General features: G+C 41.3%; 1 protein-coding gene across 8 annotated transcripts in view; it reads right to left on the bottom strand.

Moving 5' to 3' along the window:
* LOC120297226 (cohesin subunit SA-2-like) overlaps positions 1 to 17224 on the bottom strand; it is a 125024-nt gene that overhangs the window by 63822 nt on the left and 43978 nt on the right. For all 8 annotated transcript variants that reach the window (XR_005553736.1, XM_039319604.1, XM_039319607.1 and 5 more), the window contains 4 exons: positions 13501 to 13574; positions 12939 to 13062; positions 11993 to 12091; positions 8983 to 9062 (listed from right to left, as the gene is read on the bottom strand). Coding sequence is in view for 7 of the 8 variants with exons in the window: in XM_039319604.1 (XP_039175538.1) it covers positions 8983 to 9062; positions 11993 to 12091; positions 12939 to 13062; positions 13501 to 13574 (377 nt within the window). In the remaining variant the exon portion in view is untranslated. The remainder of the gene's footprint in view (positions 1 to 8982; positions 9063 to 11992; positions 12092 to 12938; positions 13063 to 13500; positions 13575 to 17224) is intronic.

Raw genomic sequence — 17224 nt, 5'->3', positions numbered from 1 at the left:
ATGGGGTTGAAACTTTGACCGGTGGCTATTTGAAAAGGAGTGTAACCTGTGCTGGAGTGGACTGCATTATTGTAGGCAACTTCTGCAAAAGGGAGTAAGTCCGCCCACTCGGTCTGCTGGAAACTAAGAAAACATCTTAAATATTGCTTAAGTACGGAGTTCATTTTTTCAGCCGATCCATTTCCTTGAGGGTGGTGGCCAGATGTCAGTCCCTGAGTGGTTCCTAAGAGGGATAAAAATTCCTTCCAAAATGCAGACATAAATTGCACCCCCCTGTCAGAGATGATGCGTTGGGGTGCCCCATGCAATCTGTAAATGTGTTGGATGAAAAGTTTTGCTAAGGCTTTTGCAGTGGGAATCTTTTGGCAAGGGATAAAGTGCACCTGTTTGGAAAACAAGTCCGTGACCGTCCAGACCACAGTATTCCCATTGCTTTCTGGCAATTCCACTATAAAATCCATGGCTATTTCTCTCCAGGGGGCTGAGGGACTTGCCACTGTTTGCAATAGTCCTGGCACTTTCCCTTGCAACCTCTTTGCCGTGGCACATTTTGGACAACTGGCTATATAACTTTCAATGTCCTTTTTCATGGATGGCCACCAAAATTGCCGTTTAATTAAATGTAAAGTTTTTACAAATCCAAAATGCCCTGCTGATTTTGTGTAATGGCAAAGGTGCATGAAAGTGACTCTTTGAGTTGTTGGTATATATAACTTTTCCCCTACCCAAGGCAACCCGTCTCTCATTGTGCACACATTTTTGTTTTTCTGGAACCATTCATCTGTTTCCAAACTTTTTCTGAATTCAATCCCAGTTTGGCTGTCCAGTTGTGGTTTTATTTTGGCTTGGGTTCTTGTGGTTACTGGTGCTGCCAGTTGTGACTCTGCCATTATTGGTCTAGAGTCTATGGTTCGTCCGCTGTTATATTGGGGCATGCGAGATAGTGCATCTGCCAGGAAGTTCTTTCTTCCTGGTAAATGTTTGAGCTTAAATTGGAATTGGTGAAAATGCTGGGACCAGCGGGCTTGTTTGGGATTGAGTTTCCTGGAAGTTTTCAGGGCTTCTAAATTTTTGTGATCAGTCCACACCTGGAAGGGGATTTTGTTGCCTTCCAGGAACTGTCGCCACGTGAGTAATGCCCAACGTATCCCATAAGCCTCCTTCTCCCATACGGGCCAGCGCTGTTCTGTTTCCGTGAGTTTCTTGGATGTATATGCACAGGGTTGCAATACTGCATCATCATTTTCTTGTAATAGCACAGCCCCCACTGCCACATCACTTGCATCTGCCTGTATTATGAAGGGCTTGTCCATGTCTGGGTGCCTTAGTACTGGTTCGGCAGAAAAAAGTCTCTTTAGTCTCTCAAACGCTGCTTGGCACTCCATTGTCCATGTTAGTGGCTGGCTAGGTTTTACTGAGGATGCTCCCTTCGTTTTTAGTAAGTTAGTGAGGGGCAAGGCTATCTGGGCAAATGAGGGGATGAATTGGCGGTAAAAATTTGCAAAGCCCAGGAAACTTTGTAGTTGCTTTCTTGTGCGGGGTGGCGCCCAATCTAATACTGCTTTGACCTTCTCTGGGTCCATTTCAATGCCCTGTGGGGATATGCGATAGCCTAGGTAGTCTATCCTTTCCTGGTGGAATTCGCATTTTGAGAGTTTGGCATATAGGTGGGCGGCTCGCAGCTTCTTTAAAACCGCCCTGACAAGGTTGACGTGTTCCTCTTTTGTTTCAGTAAAGATAAGAATGTCGTCCAAGTACACAAGGACCCCCTTAAACAGGTGCTCCCTTAGAACGTCATTGATTAATTGCATAAAGACTGCAGGGCCCCCTTGTAATCCAAATGGCAAGACTTTGAATTGATAGCACCCCATGGGGCAGTTAAATGCAGTCTTCCATTCGTCCCCTTCCTTAATTCTCATGCGATAGTAAGCTTCCCTTAGGTCTAGTTTAGAAAAAATTTTCCCTTTCGATAGGTGTGACAGCATGTCTTTCATGAGGGGCAGAGGGTATAGGTTGCTTTCACTGATTGTATTCAGGGCCCTATAATCCACGCATAAACGTAAGGAGCCATCCTTCTTCTCTCTAAAAAGGACCGGGGCAGCCACTTTAGGCTTGGCTGGCTCAATGAAACCTCTCTCTAGGTTTTTTTTTATAAATCTTTCCATTTCCTCCTTCTCCTTTGGGCTCATGGAGTATAATCTGGGCTTCGGGAGTTTTGCCCCAGGCTTGAATTCAATGGTACAGTCTGTGGGTCGGTGGGGGGGGGGAAGACTTCAGCAAGCTCTGGTATTTCTGTTAATCTTTTTTCCTCTCCTGCTTTTTCTATTCTTGATTCTGGTAGCCTCCCTTGGGGTTTTAAGTCCATAGGGTCCCCCTTCGGGAATTTGATTTCTGTCGTCCTCCAATTTACCCAGGGGTTCCATTTTTTCAACCATTCCATCCCTAGAATCATTGGGCATTCCATACCTGGGGTCACCACAAACGTTATGTCCTCTTCATGTTTGCCCAGGGAGAGGTGTATTGGTAGAGTGGCTAGGGTAGCTGGCACCCCCCTGCTATGGATCCATCTAACTGGCCAAATGAGATTGGTTGTTCCAGTCTCCTGGATGGGATGCCCAGATTCCCCACTAGTGTTGGGCTAATGAGGCAGCGGGTGCAGCCAGAGTCTATTAAGGCTTTCACCTTCACAGCTTCGGGCATGGAGGGAATTAATATAGTCACTGTTTTGAAGATGGGTGTGATGCATCCACTTACCAGGAGTTCGCCCTCTGAGCTTTCATCTGAGGCATCCACCGGTCCTGTGGTGTAAGCTGGAGTTCTTTCCCCTTGGTGAGCAGAGGTGGGGGTTTCTGCAATTTCCATCATTCTCATGGCTGTTTCTTTTGGCTTAGCTGAAAACTTTCCGGGTTTGTTGATTGGGGATATGTCTGGGTTGTGCTGGGGGGCCTTTGAGCGGCATTCTACAGCTCGATGCCCTTCTCTTCCGCACTTGAAACACCCCATTTGCTTCTTGGCTGTATCCGATGATTTCACCGGTTGGTGTGTCAGCTCAGGCGGGGGGCGGCTCCATTGTTTTCCTCGGCGGTGCCTCTTCAATATGTCGATCTCTGCTTCCTCTGCCAAGACGTACCATTCCTCAAGTCGATGTGGGTCCCCTCGGGGCAGGCAAGCATCATATAGATCATAGTTTAGTCCGTCTTTGAAATGGCCAAGGAGGATGTCTTCTGGCCAGTTCAGTTTGCTGGCAATGGCCCGGAATTCTTGTGTATACTCGGCCACTGGGCGTTTGCCTTGCCTCATCGTTTTTATCCTTTCACGGGCTTTGCGATCAGCCAGGGGGTCTTCAAATCGTCTTCTCAAAGAGGACATGAAACGGTTGAAGTTACTGAGTTCTGGGGCATTGGAGTCATGCAAGTTCACCACCCAATCTGCAGCCGGTCCATCCAGGGCGGATTGCCCGATCCGGATGCGGGCTTTGTCGCTGGGAATGTCCTGCCCGTATTCCTCCATGTAGCTGAGGACTTGGGTTAGGAAAAACCCCAAGCGTGTTGGTTCCCCTTTGAATTTCACCTCCAACGGTGGACGTCTTGGAATGGATCGGTGCCTCCATTGTTGGTGGTAATGTCTTCCATCCAGGTTGCCATCTGTGGTCCGGTAGGGGGTGGGGGCTACTGGATCAGTAGCTGTCCCCGGGGTTGCAGGTTCCACGTCCCCCTCGGTGTTTCTTCCTTTGCGGCTCCAGGAGCTGGGGCGGCCGTAGGGCTCAGGATTCTCCTCTCCTAGGGAGCTGAGAGTTCTCTTCATCAGGTCAATAGCTTTCTCTAGGATCCAGTCTGAGTACGGTGCCCAGCTTCCTCCCTCTTCACTTGCGTGCAGGGATTTCTCCATCTCCTGCTTCCATTCTGGTTGCTTGGTTCCCCCGTCTCAGGGTCACCTTTCTTGATTCCTTTCCCCACTCACTTTTCTTTCCAACGCCCATTGACCAGCGAGGCTTGTGGTCCCGTGTCTCCACCACTTCTTCTCCTGAGGAATCTGACCTCTTGGATCCCAACATCTGGCAAGGTTCCAACTGGGTCAGCGGCTCTCTTTCCAGGGAGTTTTCCCCCTCTCTTGCTCCATTGTCTGACATGGTAAATTTTTTGCAAAATCCCCCGGCAAGGGTCTCCCTTCCAGGTGGATTAATTTTGCAAGTCCTGTCTAATGTAAGGACCCACCCCACTTTGCATCTTAAGAAGACAGAACTCTTGGAATAATTCTTCCAACAGGAATCCTTTATTAAGAGAAAATGGTTGCAGGCATGCTAGACAGGACTTGGGGTCCAAGCTCTCCCATTCAAGGTTTTAAGGGGTTCCCCAGTAGTCCCACCCAATCACCCCCCCTTCCAGTGATAGTTTCAGGTATCACAATTCCACCCCCTTTTTTCTTTCTTCCGTCTGGATGGAGACTTCAGATAAACTACATGAAAGGCAAATACCCTTCTTTGTTATGGTAAGGTTCTTTGGTGCTAACGCTTTGAGGTTACAATAAACACACATTCAGCATTCAGCTCCTTAGAAGTATACTGAAGGAAGTGAGGGCAATAAAGCCCCTTTGTTCTCCCCCTTCTCTCCCTCTTATGGCAGAATCCAGAGAAGGCAGAATTGGGAGTTTCTATATTTGATAATTAAAGATGAAATATAATTGGATTCTGACAGAAGGTTTTAACCTAATCTAGTTTTTCCTGTAAATTTAAGAAGTATTCCATTCTAGCTTTTGCTACAGATAATACAAAAATGTAAGACCAAGGAACTAAATCTATGCTGAAAGTTAAGTTTTTGTTTTAGAGGATATTCAATTGACATTAAGCAACACATTAAACAAAGAGATTGTCCCTCATGATCCTTGTGACATTTGCTGCCTCTAGTAGTTTGCTGGCTCTAGTTCCAGAGAGGAAAGTAAAATGCTAGCAGTAATTACAGATCTGGGTATTAGATCTCCTTTAAATGACAACAAATTCAACAATACAATCACACCAATAATACCATCTTAATCTATTAAAAGCTGCTATAGAAGGGCAACATGTATTAATACTAGCAAAGCAGGATTTTTACAATCCTTCTGTATTTCTCACAGCTTAGTAGTCCTCATTATGATCCAAAATTACTTGTTTTGATCTTAATTTCTTTTGCTATTTGTAGCAGATTGTTGACACATCAATATTCCCTTCTAGTATTTCCCATTCTGTTACCTCTTACATTTATCAAATCATCAACAGCAAACTAGTTTTCAATGAATTTTTTAAATTTTGATACCATAGTTCCAAAATTCTGAAGCAAATATACTGAACATGCTAGTTAAGTTTCTCTAGTAAGAAAAATATTTTAATTAAGTACTTAATGACATGTCAAAAGATCTCTTTAAAATTTCCAGTAGCAAAATAAGCTACACTAACTAGAAGTTCTTTAGCATGAGCCTGAATTTCTAGCAAAGAACTCAGTGCTGAGTATATTTACTAGGACTGTGTAACTTATTGAACACATGTTCAATCACAGTGACTCAATTGGGCCTCAAGAATTTCAAGAGTCTTCCCAAACTAAGATATGTCTACCAAGATTATTGTACATAATGCTTCTATATAGCAGTGCCTACCTTGTGGAAGTCTCCTCCCAAGGTAGCAAGCTCCTACTTCTTTTGCTTTCTGGAAGACTGTGAAAACTTGTTTTTCCCCCCAAAGGGGAGGCACTAAGAATTTCACATTTTTAGTTAAATTATAAAATACCAATCTGGGGGATTCCTGGACATGTGATAGAGGGGGTATCTATGGGTGTGAATTTGGATAGGATTTCTTATAAGGAACTACTTAGATTGGTAGGGAATGATTGGCAATTAAAATCGTTAGTTAAGTTAAAGCAAGACAATATTGTACAGTCTTGGTTTCAGTATAATCAATTGTTGGCTAGGTGGAAGTTAGATCAAAAGGTTGGTATTACCTTAATGAATGAGAATTTGGTAATACAGATTAAAGATCAAAATCGAGCGCATATAAAGAGAATTTATAATGCTTTAATAGAATTAGATTCAGAAATGGATTTAGCTAAAGATTGTATGGTAAAATGGGCCCAAAATATTCAAGAATCGATTCCATTGGATATATGGGAGGTAATTTGGGTTAGAAATGTAAAATATACCCAGGCCCAAAATTTAAGAGAAAATTTTTACAAAATGTTTTATAGATGGCATCTGGATCCTAAAAAGTTGTCTTGTATGTATCCTAATTTACAGCCCAAATGTTGGAGATGTGGTAGCTTGGATGCTACTTATTTTCATATCTGGTGGACTTGTAGAAATATAAAAGCCTTTTGGATTAAGATTTGGTGGAACATTCAAAAGATTTTTAGGAGAAAGATAAAGTTTACTCCACAATTATTTTTATTGGGTGTTATTGTAGATTGTGATGTTAAAGAAATTAATTTGATGTTGAATTTGATAACAGCTGCAAGGCTATTGGTAGGGCAATATTGGAAGAAGGATTATTTGCCTACTATAGAAGAATGGACGCTTAAAGTGTCAAATTTAGCAGAAATGGCGAAAATTTCTGCTTACTTGAAAGATCATTCACAAGAAAGATACATTTCGGTCTGGAGAAGATGGATAGATTATATTCAGAATAAATATGGGACTAAAAAGTTCCGTCTAGTTTATGAGTAAATGTTAGAGTATTATTATTATTAATAGTTTATTATAGTAGAATTTTTATTAGTTTTATTATTATTTTTAGTATTAGTATTGTTAACAATTTGGATATTGTATTGTTTAATAATATCGACTTGTTTATATTATTATGTTTATTTTTAATTTGTTTATACCTATGTTAAAGGGGAGTTAAAGCGCATTATGGACTTGGTTATTTATATAGTTGGTTAATGTTAGTTAGAGTTTTATTATTATATTTGTAACCCTGTACTCAGCTCTGGGAAGTGGGGGAGGGAGAGGGGGGGTTTAGGGTGGGTGGGTTTTGGGGTGTATACTGTAATTTTTATAAAACTTTTCAATAAAAAAAAGAATTTCACATTTTTATATTGTTATTTAATTGTCAGTTGTTAGTTGCCATATGTTATTTTATTTAATACAGGTGACCATATAAATCTTTTGAATAAATAAACCCCAGGAAAAATTTTGTGCATAGATATGTATGTGCAAATTGCTTGAGATGACTCTCAAGACTGACCCATCAAATCTTTGGAATGATGAGTGATACAACCAAGTAGTAACAGCACGTGATTAAAGCATCAATTCATTTCACACAGGTCTAATGAAGATGGTCTTTGCTTAACAATCACCTCTTGAGTAACCATTTGAATTTACAAGAGTACTAAATGAATGGTTTTTATAACTGATCCTCATACTATATTGGTCACAATGTCCCCATGGCCATGTGACTGTGATCCAGCAATGACAAAGTTGAAGCATCCTGCACTTATGCAATCACCATTTGTGACTTTCTTGCCAGCTTCCTCAGCAAAGTCAATGGGGAAGATGGCAGGAGGTTGTAAATGTTCTCATTTAATGACCTGCCATGATGCACTTAGTGACAATAACTGGAAGTACCACAATTTCCATCACTAAGCAGCATGGTCATGTGATGTAACACTTTACAACTGCATTGTTAATGATGGAAATTCTGATCTCTATTACTATTGTTAAATGAGGATACCTGTATTTAGTTTCAGGCTGCAGCCCTCTGCATACTTATCCAGAGGTAAATCTTTTTGATTTGAACAAGATTTATCTGAACTGATAGACACAGGATTTATTTCTAGACAGGCAATTAGCTAATCACTGTTTAAATGAACAACAGAACAAATGCAAGATAAAAGTGCTCAGCTGCTGTAGTGCCAATGCAATATTTGTTAATTCAGAAGTTGAACAAGTGTAACATTAATGGAAACAGCAACATTGTATGATAACAAAAGCACATTACTCCTCCTAGTACAGGGCTGACATTAGCACAATGATAAGTGCAATGTATTTTGTTCTAGTTTTTAACTGCTGGAAATTAATGTCATCTACAGATGACATAATGCTGTTGTTTTCAAGGATCCTCTGTCTTCAGTAACAATTGCCAGTACAATGCTGTCCGCTTCTCAACCCCAAAGCAGAAAAAAGAAGAATTGTGGCAAGAAATCAATATTATTCATTACTATATTTCTAAAATTGCTATCTTATGTTAATACTTGACCAAGCAAAATAGGAATCAAAGTCAGAAACCACAGAGTATTATTTAAAGAAATTAAAACCCAACTTGATCATATTTAATTATGATCTATGGAAAAATCAATACAGTAATATAGTAAATTCAGATAGCCATACCCTTAAGTTTAAAGTGGCAATATACAGTATGCTTCAGGTATTTTTGTTGTAGTGATATATTCACTCAACTAAATACAGAATATAGCAGAAGCATACAAATGATGTTTCAAAACACTATTGTGAAGAGTCACTACACACTTTAAAAAAAAGTAAAAACCACTTGTCTGTTCAACTTATCTGGTTGAAATCTAAGAGCAACAAAAGCAAGTTAGAGGAGTAAAAAAATTAAATTGCATAAAAATCATCTGCATATTTTTTTAAAAAAGTATTTGCCTGCAAGGCATAATACTTAATAATGTATTTGCACAGAACACATGTAATTCATTGTGTTATTGCATTAGGGTTCAGTTTTTCAGCAAATCACAAAATCTCTTATACAATGATCTAGGGCATGGGTGTCAAATTCGCCACGTCACATGATGTGTCGAGATGTATTGCGACTTTTTTTGCATTGCCAGAGCTGGGGTGGGTGCGGCCTCCGCATGATGCAACCGGCCCACAGGCCAGCAGTTTGACACCCCTGATCTAGGGACAACTACATATTTGGCATGCTAATGAGGATTTAACTAGTTATAAAAATGCATCTTACACCCATTAAATATTATATCATATTTAAGTGAAAAGGTTATTTACCGTGACATAACCATCAAGAGTTTCATGGCTTGAACCGTTACTTCATGGTCCCTGTCCAGAGCCATGGACACAATTCGATCCTAAATAGATAGAAAGCAACAAGAGAGAGATTGAATAATAATAATAATAATAATAATAATAATAATAATAATAATAATAATAATAATAATAATAATAATAGTAAAGTTGGAAGGGACCTTGGAGGTCATCTAGTCCAACCCCATGCTCGGGCAGGAAACCCTACACCATTTCGGACAAATGGCTGTCCAGTCTCTTCTTAAAAACTTCCAGTGTTGGAGCATTTATGCTTCTGGAGGCAAGCTGTTCCACTGATTAATTGTTCTCACTGTCAGGAAGTTTCTCCTTAGTTCTAGGTTGCTTCTCTCCTTGATTAGTTTCCACCCGTTGCTTCTTGTCCTGCCTTCAGGTGCTTTGGAAAATAGCTTAATTCCCTCTTCTTTATGGCAGCCCTGAGATATTGGAATACTGCTATCATGTCCCCCCTTGTCCTTCTCTTCGTTAAACTAGACATACCCAATTCTAGCAACCGTTCCTTATCTGTTTTAGCCTCCAGTCCCCTAATCATCTTTGTTGCTCTTCTCTGTACTCTTTCTAGAGTCTCAACATCTTTTTTACATCGTGGTGACCAAAACTGGATGCAGTATTCCAAGTGTGGCCTTACCAAGGCATTAAAGAGTGGTATTAATACTTCACGTGATCTTGATTCTATCCCTCTGTTAATGCAGCCTAGCACTTTGTTGGCCTTTTTGGCAGCTGCAGCACACTGCTGGCTCATATTTAAGTGATTGTCTACTAGGACTCCGAGGTCCCTCTCACAGTTACTACTATTGAGCATGGTGCCACCTATGCTGTACTTGTGCATTTGGTTTTTCTTGCCTAAATGTAGAACCTTGCTTTTTTCACCATTGAATGTCATTTTGTTAGTTAGTGCCCAGTGTTCAAGTCTGTCCAGATCCTTCTGTATCTTAAGCCTGTCTTCTGGAGTGTTGGCTATTCCTGCCAGCTTGGTGTCGTCTGCAAATTTGATGAGTTCCCCATCTATCCCTTCATCCAAGTCATTGATGAAGATGTTGAAGAGTACTGGGCCCAGAACAGAGCCCTGGGGCACCCCACTACACACTTCCCTACATATAGATGCAGTTCCATTGAGGACCACTCGCTGAGTAAGGCCGGTCAGCCAGCTACGGATCCATCTGGTGGTGGTTCTGTCTACCCCACATTTTTCTATCTTGTCAAGTAGTAGGTTGTGATCTACTTTATCAAATGCCTACTGAAGTCCAAGTAAATTATGTCCACAGCATTCCTCTGATCCACTAATTTTGTCACTTGGTCAAAGAATGCAATAAGATTTGTCTGGCATGATCTATTTTTGACAAACCAATGTTGGCTTTTAGTAATGACTTTGTTTGACTCTAGGTGTTCGTTGATTCGTTGTTTGATTATCTTTTCCAGGATCTTCCCAGGTATTGAGGTCAGGCTGATAGGTCTGTAATTTCCTGGATCCATTTTTTTCCCTTTTTGAGGATGGGAACTACATCGGCTCTTTTCCAGTCCTCTGGTAGTTCCCCTGTGTTCCAGGATCTTTGAAAAATATAGTTCAGTGGCTCCAATATTACATCTGCCAGTTCCTTGAGAACTCTGGGGTGTAATCCATCTGGTCCTGGCGATTTGAACTCATCTAGGCTGGACAGGTGCTCCCTAACCATTTTCTTGCCTATCTTAACTTGTGTTTCTGTTTTGTTTTGTATGGCACTATTTTTAATAGGTTGGTCTGTTTTTTCCCTTTGTGTAAAGACAGATGCAAAACACGAGTTAAATAGTTCTGCTTTCTCCCTGTTGTTTGTCACCTTCTTGCCACTTCCACCCACTAATGGACCAATCGTTTCCTTCACTTTTTTCTTGTTTTTTACATGTTGAAAGAAGCTTTCAATACTTTCTATTCCAATCATTTTTTTGCTACAGAACTGTATTCTTTTGACACAATGCTTCCGATAGAATTAACTGCTCCTTCAATTTTACTAAACTATAACAAAAGATCATGACTGGGAATTTTAAAAGAACCATACATAGCAAATAACTCATTGCTAAGTGATGTCTGAAAACGTTATATTGTGTGGAGTAAAAAAAACAGCCCGCAAATGTCCTTTCATTTATTTTTTTTAGCTTGAATGCTGATGTTTAGAATTTGCAATGGATGGTTTGTAGCACCCTCTACAGGCTTGGAATGTTTGGAGTCTTGGTATATCAAAATAAACACAAATCATAAGCTTTTGATTCCAAATATATTAGGTGAAACATACTGCTGTAGAAATAGTTGAAAAGATATTAGTTCTAATAATTGGAATCGCTTAGAACAAAAATTGGTAATTCTTCTTAATTAGTTTTATAAAACATGTCATGCATAAATAGTTTTTATTTCCATATGAAATTTCAGAACAATTTAACTGATTTTGAACTAACCCTGTCAATGTTTTTTTACTAAATGAATAATGTCATAACAAGGTTGGTGAGAAAGGTTAGCGAATGTGTACTTTCAAAGGACAAAAGTTAATACTAATTGGCTCTGTCAACTGTCAGGGAGGGCAAAGAATGTTCGGCAACCCTGGGTATGGTTGGTATTCTAAGGGTGTTCTCTCCATTTTTCAAACTTTTAATTCTGCACGCTTACATTTTAATTCTGTTTTTAACTTTATTCTTAGTTATGCTTTTATATACTAACAAATTTTTACTGTAAGCCACTCAAGAGTCTTAAGTCAGTTGATACAGAAATGTAATTAAAAATACACTTATATATTATTAAACATCCAAGCTCTGAAATATGTGCTTGTGCATTAGAAAAAAATCATACTGAACACTCACAATGAAAGGATTTGTGTTTCTAATTTTCCCCCAAATCTGAGGGCCTGTAAGTGGGTCTAATTTGGTTCTAAAAACAATCACTCCTAAAATATCAACAAGTTCATACTGGGAAATGCTGATTTCAACTTACCTTGAACCTGCTAGTGAATAGATCCATTTTACAAACAACCTCTTTTTGACTATATATTCCCTGTAGTGCCTGAAGGCACTTCAGTCGTACTTCAGGATGCTACGAGGAAAAGAAAAATGGAGTGAGAATTACAGGCCCAGGTGAAATTATAAAGGATCAACATTACTCAGTAGGCAATGGCAAGAGACTCATTCCTCAGGTGTCAATCTTTTGATTGCAAAACCTGTCCACACTAAAGAGAAAAGATTTCACCATACTGCTTTGCTTATGATTCTTTGCCTATAATTTAGGAGGTAGCCTGGAACAAACTGAGATATGTGTATTTTTCTGGGTAGCTTTTTTAGTGCATGGACGTGTATGGCTTGGGGATATTATCTTAGCCAAGATATAGGAATGTATCTATATAAGTGTCATTAAGTTTGGTATAGCAGGGATACTGTCACTCTGATAGCCTTTGGAATCTCAATTTTTTTTTTTTTTTTTTTTTTTTTGCATTTGCAGTATTGGCCTATTTTTCCTTGCACTTGATTTCCTGGACATGCAATCTGTCTCAAGAGTAAATCATGGAAGTGTATAAAATATTGTGAATTTGAAATACTTTGAATTTGAAATGGACTATTCTAATTGATGCCCTTCTGATTTTAGCAGCAGTGCTCCAACCTAAAAACAATCATAATGCCAGTCATGTAACAAAACTAGACAATTTCTTCAGCAACAGTTTGGGTTTAAATTTATATTGCTTTACTATTTGGTTTTCTAAACTGGAAAAAGGAAAAATCAGAACAACATTAAGTGTGTTGTCTTTAACCCTACTCTTCAAATGTATTTTTTTTGTTCAATGGAATATTATCATGTAAGCATGTATGAACAAAAACGTTAACTTTTGGCACTTAATCTTTGAAAAGGGAGACTGATTTTTTTTCCAGTTGTTAAGAAAATAACTCACTTTATCATACAGCATCCAGCCAAGATATTTCAAGTAACTATCATTTAGGAATGTATCAGGATAAATTCTCATCCAGATGCCCATTTCTTCAATGCAAATAGCCCGAATATTTGGAATAATATCACTTAAAAAATGGAAAAATATTTGTCATCTTCCAGGAGCTAGTTCAAGCATTCATGTATATATATTGGTATCATCTGCTATAAATAATCTTTATTAAAAGGACATTTTAAAACTATATGAAGTACTCTAAATATTTTACCTGATGAAACCAGTCAAATTTGCAGACACTATAGTCTTGTTGAGACACTGTATTTCAATATAATACCTGAAGTCTACAGAAAACTCTTTTTACCAAATTTCTCAACTGCATAAAGATCAGGTGAATGCAAGCTGAAATCATGTCCAATGTGATGTCTTGTACCTCTTAATACAATTTATCCTAATGCTTGAATATTGTTAACTTTATATTGCAACTTCAAATGATTACAAGGTAAATAAACTCCTCGGTCAATCTATCCTTAATAAATTAGACTCCTTGGAAACAAATAAACATTCTTACCGATAGCGTGGCAAAAAGGTCCCCTTAAAAATCGCATTCATCATATTTTCCACTTCCAGAGATTTCTGTTCATACTGAAATGAGAAGAATTGGGGGCGGGGGAAGGATTCCACACAGGAAAGGCTTTAATCCAGTGGTTTATTTCAGGCCACACTTTCATTTCAGAGGATATCATCAGTGGCTACACTCCCAAAATGTGGTAATATTCGTTAGAACTTTTGGAGGCACCCAAGGACTGCACAGCTGCAACAATATTTAGTGTAGCCATTTGGCTGCTCCTCTGACTACTTCGTGCATTCTTTAGAATGTTTTGTAATCTGGCCTTGGAAGGCTGTTTGGGGAACTTTGGGGGTGAAGGGGGAAAGTTGGTTGAGTCAGGTGAGTTGTGTTGGTTCTCCTCCCCTGAGTGTGAGCTGGGGGGGAGAAGTGGCTCCCTGCTTGGTGGGTGAGAGCACCAGGTAGGGTGCTATTTGTGCACTGAGTGAATTTATTGTATGTTGGGGGATAAGGGGTTGCTGGAGGTGACCCCTCTGCATCAGTGAGGAAAGGGTGGTGTGAGTTTGAGGGCGCTGAGAGCAAGAGCAAGTGCTCTAGTGCCTGTTGGGCTCACCTTGCCCCTGACTGTTTGTCAGTTGGAGGAGGTTCCCCTTTTTTAAGGAAAAGTGTGAGAGATGAATGGTTTGTAGCGAAGGCAGAAGAGGGCGATCTATTTCAGTGGTGTCATGTAACAGGAGATACGGGAGGCAAGGGGGGAGCATTCACAGGGAATGTGACCTTGGTGTTTAGAACCAGTTTCTTGTTTTGCCCTCTTGCACTCACCTCATTTACCTGTCAGCAGATCTGTGATGACCCTGGTCTTAGATGCTGCTTTTAAATGTCAGATCAGCCTGCAATAAGACTAACCAAGACCTGGCTGGGCCCAGAGGGAGATGTTCCCTCTTCGAAATGTGCCCAGGAGGTTATCGAGCATAGCACCAGCCTAGAATTCAGGGCCAGGGAGGGGGTGTGGCTGTTGTTATCAAAGAATCTCTGGCAGCCTCCAGAGGCATGACTCCACAAGTGCCCTTTTTCTTAGGTTGGGCTCAAGGGGTCAGGTGGGATTGGTGCTGCTATACCAGCCTCCCTGCTACGTAGCAGCTTCCCTACCCGGGCTCCTGGACCTCACCGCAGGGCTAGCAGTGGAGTTCCCCATTAGGAATAGTGGTCACACACCCAATTTGGTGTTCTTGTCGGAGCAGTGCCTATGTGATCTGGAACTGGTGGACTTGTCTTTGGTCCCCTAGTCATGGTCAGTCTGGTGGCAATGAGTTTCTCAAGAGCTATATCCCCCCCCCACAGGGAGGCAGAACCTATTAGACTGGTCCGCCCCTGGCAACTAATGGACCCAGATAGGTCCCAGAAGAAACTGGGGGTTATAACTGCAGATCTGCTGTGCAGTCCAGCTGAGCTCTTAGTCACCGTTTGGAATGGGAAGGTGACTGAGGCTCTGGATAGGATTGCACCTCTCCTCACCCACAGACCTCTCTACCCTCCATGGTATATAGAGGGACTGAGAGGGATGAAATGGATGAAGAGACATCTAGAGCGCCGCTGGTGAAAGACAAGGGATGAATTTGATCAAACACGGGTAAGAGCTGCTATTAAAGCCTACCTTGTGGTGATCCGTGCAGCGAAGTGCAAATAATGTACTTCTCTGCACTAATTGCATCTGCAGATAATTGACTAATGACTCTCTTTAAGATGAGCTGTCTCCTCCTGGGGAAGGAGGAGACTGAGATCCATCTGAAGGGGTGTTCTGAGGAATTTGCAGATTTTCTGGAAGACAAAATCACTCGAGTTCGTTCCCAGTTAGATGCCGGACTGGTTGGTGGTCTAGTAGAGGGCCCTGAGGCAGGTTCTTGCCCTGTTATCTGGGAATAGTTTGACCCTGTTGCTCCTGAGGAAGCAGACAGGACCTTAGGGATTATGCCCATAAGCACCTGTGTTTTAGACCCATGTCCCTCCTGGCTAGTGAAAGCTTCCCACGAGGTGACAGGTGGGTGGACTCTGGCAGTGATTATAGGAGGGGGTAGTGCCCCACTTTAAGGAGGCTGTGGTCCAACCTCTTCTCAAGAAACCATCACTGGATTCCACCCTGTTGGATAATTTCTGACTTGCCTCCAATCTTCCCTTTTGGGGGAAGGTTGTTGAGAAGGTGGCATCTCCAGAGGTTCCTGGATGAAATAGATTATCTAGACCCCTACCAGTCAGGATTCAAGCCTGGGTATGGGAAAGAAATGGCATTAGTCGCACTTTTTGATGATCTCTGGTGGCAGTGGGATGGAGATAGTGCATTCATCCTTGCTCTACTTGACCTCTCAGCGGCTTGCGATACCATTGACCATGGTATCCTTCTGAAGCAGCTTTGGGGGTTGGGAGTGGGGGATCGTGTGCTATTCTGGTTCACTTCCTTCCTCCGTGGCCACTCTCAGTTGGTGTTAATAGGAGGTAAGATATTCAGCCCTCGCCCACTGCTTTGTGGAGGCCCGTAGGGCTCGGTACTCTCTCTGCTCCTATTCAACATCTACATGAAGCAGCTAGGTGAGATCATCCGTCACCATGGACTGAGATATCATCAATATGCTGATGATACTCAGCTGTATGTCTCAGCCTGTGATGAGTTAAGCGATGTTGTGACCTCCCTCTCACAGTGCCTGGAGACTGTTAGGGGCTGGATGGGGAGCAACGGGTTGAAGCAGAACCCTGGTAAGACTGAGTGCCTCTGGGTTTGGAGTTGTTGGCCCTTAGAGAATTGCCACCTTTTGTTTGGATGGGGTGGCACTGCCCCAAACAGAACCTGTGGGGGTACTCTTGAACTTGCAACTCCTGCTCAAAGAGCAGGTGGCAGTCATGGCCAGGAGGGCTTTTGCGCAACTGTGGATTGGACCAACAATCCCTACTCACGGTCACTCATGCCTTAGTCACCTCCCGTCTTGACTATTGCAATGAGCTCTACATGGAGCTGTCCCTGAAGAGCATTCAGAAGCTCCAGTTAGTGCAAAATGCAGCAGCCCACATGGTTTTGTACATCTTAGTGTACAGATGTGACACCTCTCCTGTGGGAGTTGCATTGGTTCTCGATTTGCTTCCAGGTGCAATTCAAGTTGCTGATCATCACCTTTAAAGCCCTTCATGACTTGGGACTAGGTTATCTGAGGGACTGTCTCTTGACAGTCACATCTACCCAATCCACTAGAGTGGGGAGGCAAGGAATGTTGCATGTCCCATCCCCAAAGAAGATATATCTGGTGGGACCCAGAAGAAGGGCCTTCTCCGTGGAGGCTCCCTCTCTTTGGAACATCATTCCTCCAGAGATTAGACTGGCCCCCACTCTAACTCTCTTCCGGAAGGCGCTGAAGACCTGGTTCTGCTAACGGGCCTGGGGAACTCAGAGCAGGATAGAGCCCATTAAATGGTTAGTTTGAATGTGTTGTCGCCGGAGTGGGGTGGGGATTATTATTTTATTATTTTTTTCTTGTTATTTTTATTTTTTATAGAGTGTTTTTATATCTGTGTAAGTCGCCTTGAGTTGTCATATGCGAGTAGGCAATATAAATTTTCTAAATAAATAAAATAAAATCAGGATAAAAAATGAGGTTTGAGTTCATTGTAATTACATTAAATTAGTCCATTATGTTTAATTTAGTTTACATTTAGATTATATATACATTAAATTAATGTAAAT

The sequence above is a fragment of the Crotalus tigris genome, unplaced genomic scaffold, assembly GCF_016545835.1.
Source record: "Crotalus tigris isolate CLP2741 ecotype Arizona unplaced genomic scaffold, ASM1654583v1 scf7180000023606.2106662, whole genome shotgun sequence".
Lineage (NCBI taxonomy): Eukaryota > Metazoa > Chordata > Lepidosauria > Squamata > Viperidae > Crotalus > Crotalus tigris.
Note: the sequence above shows the minus strand (reverse complement) of the source record. Positions and strands in the feature narration are given on the sequence as shown.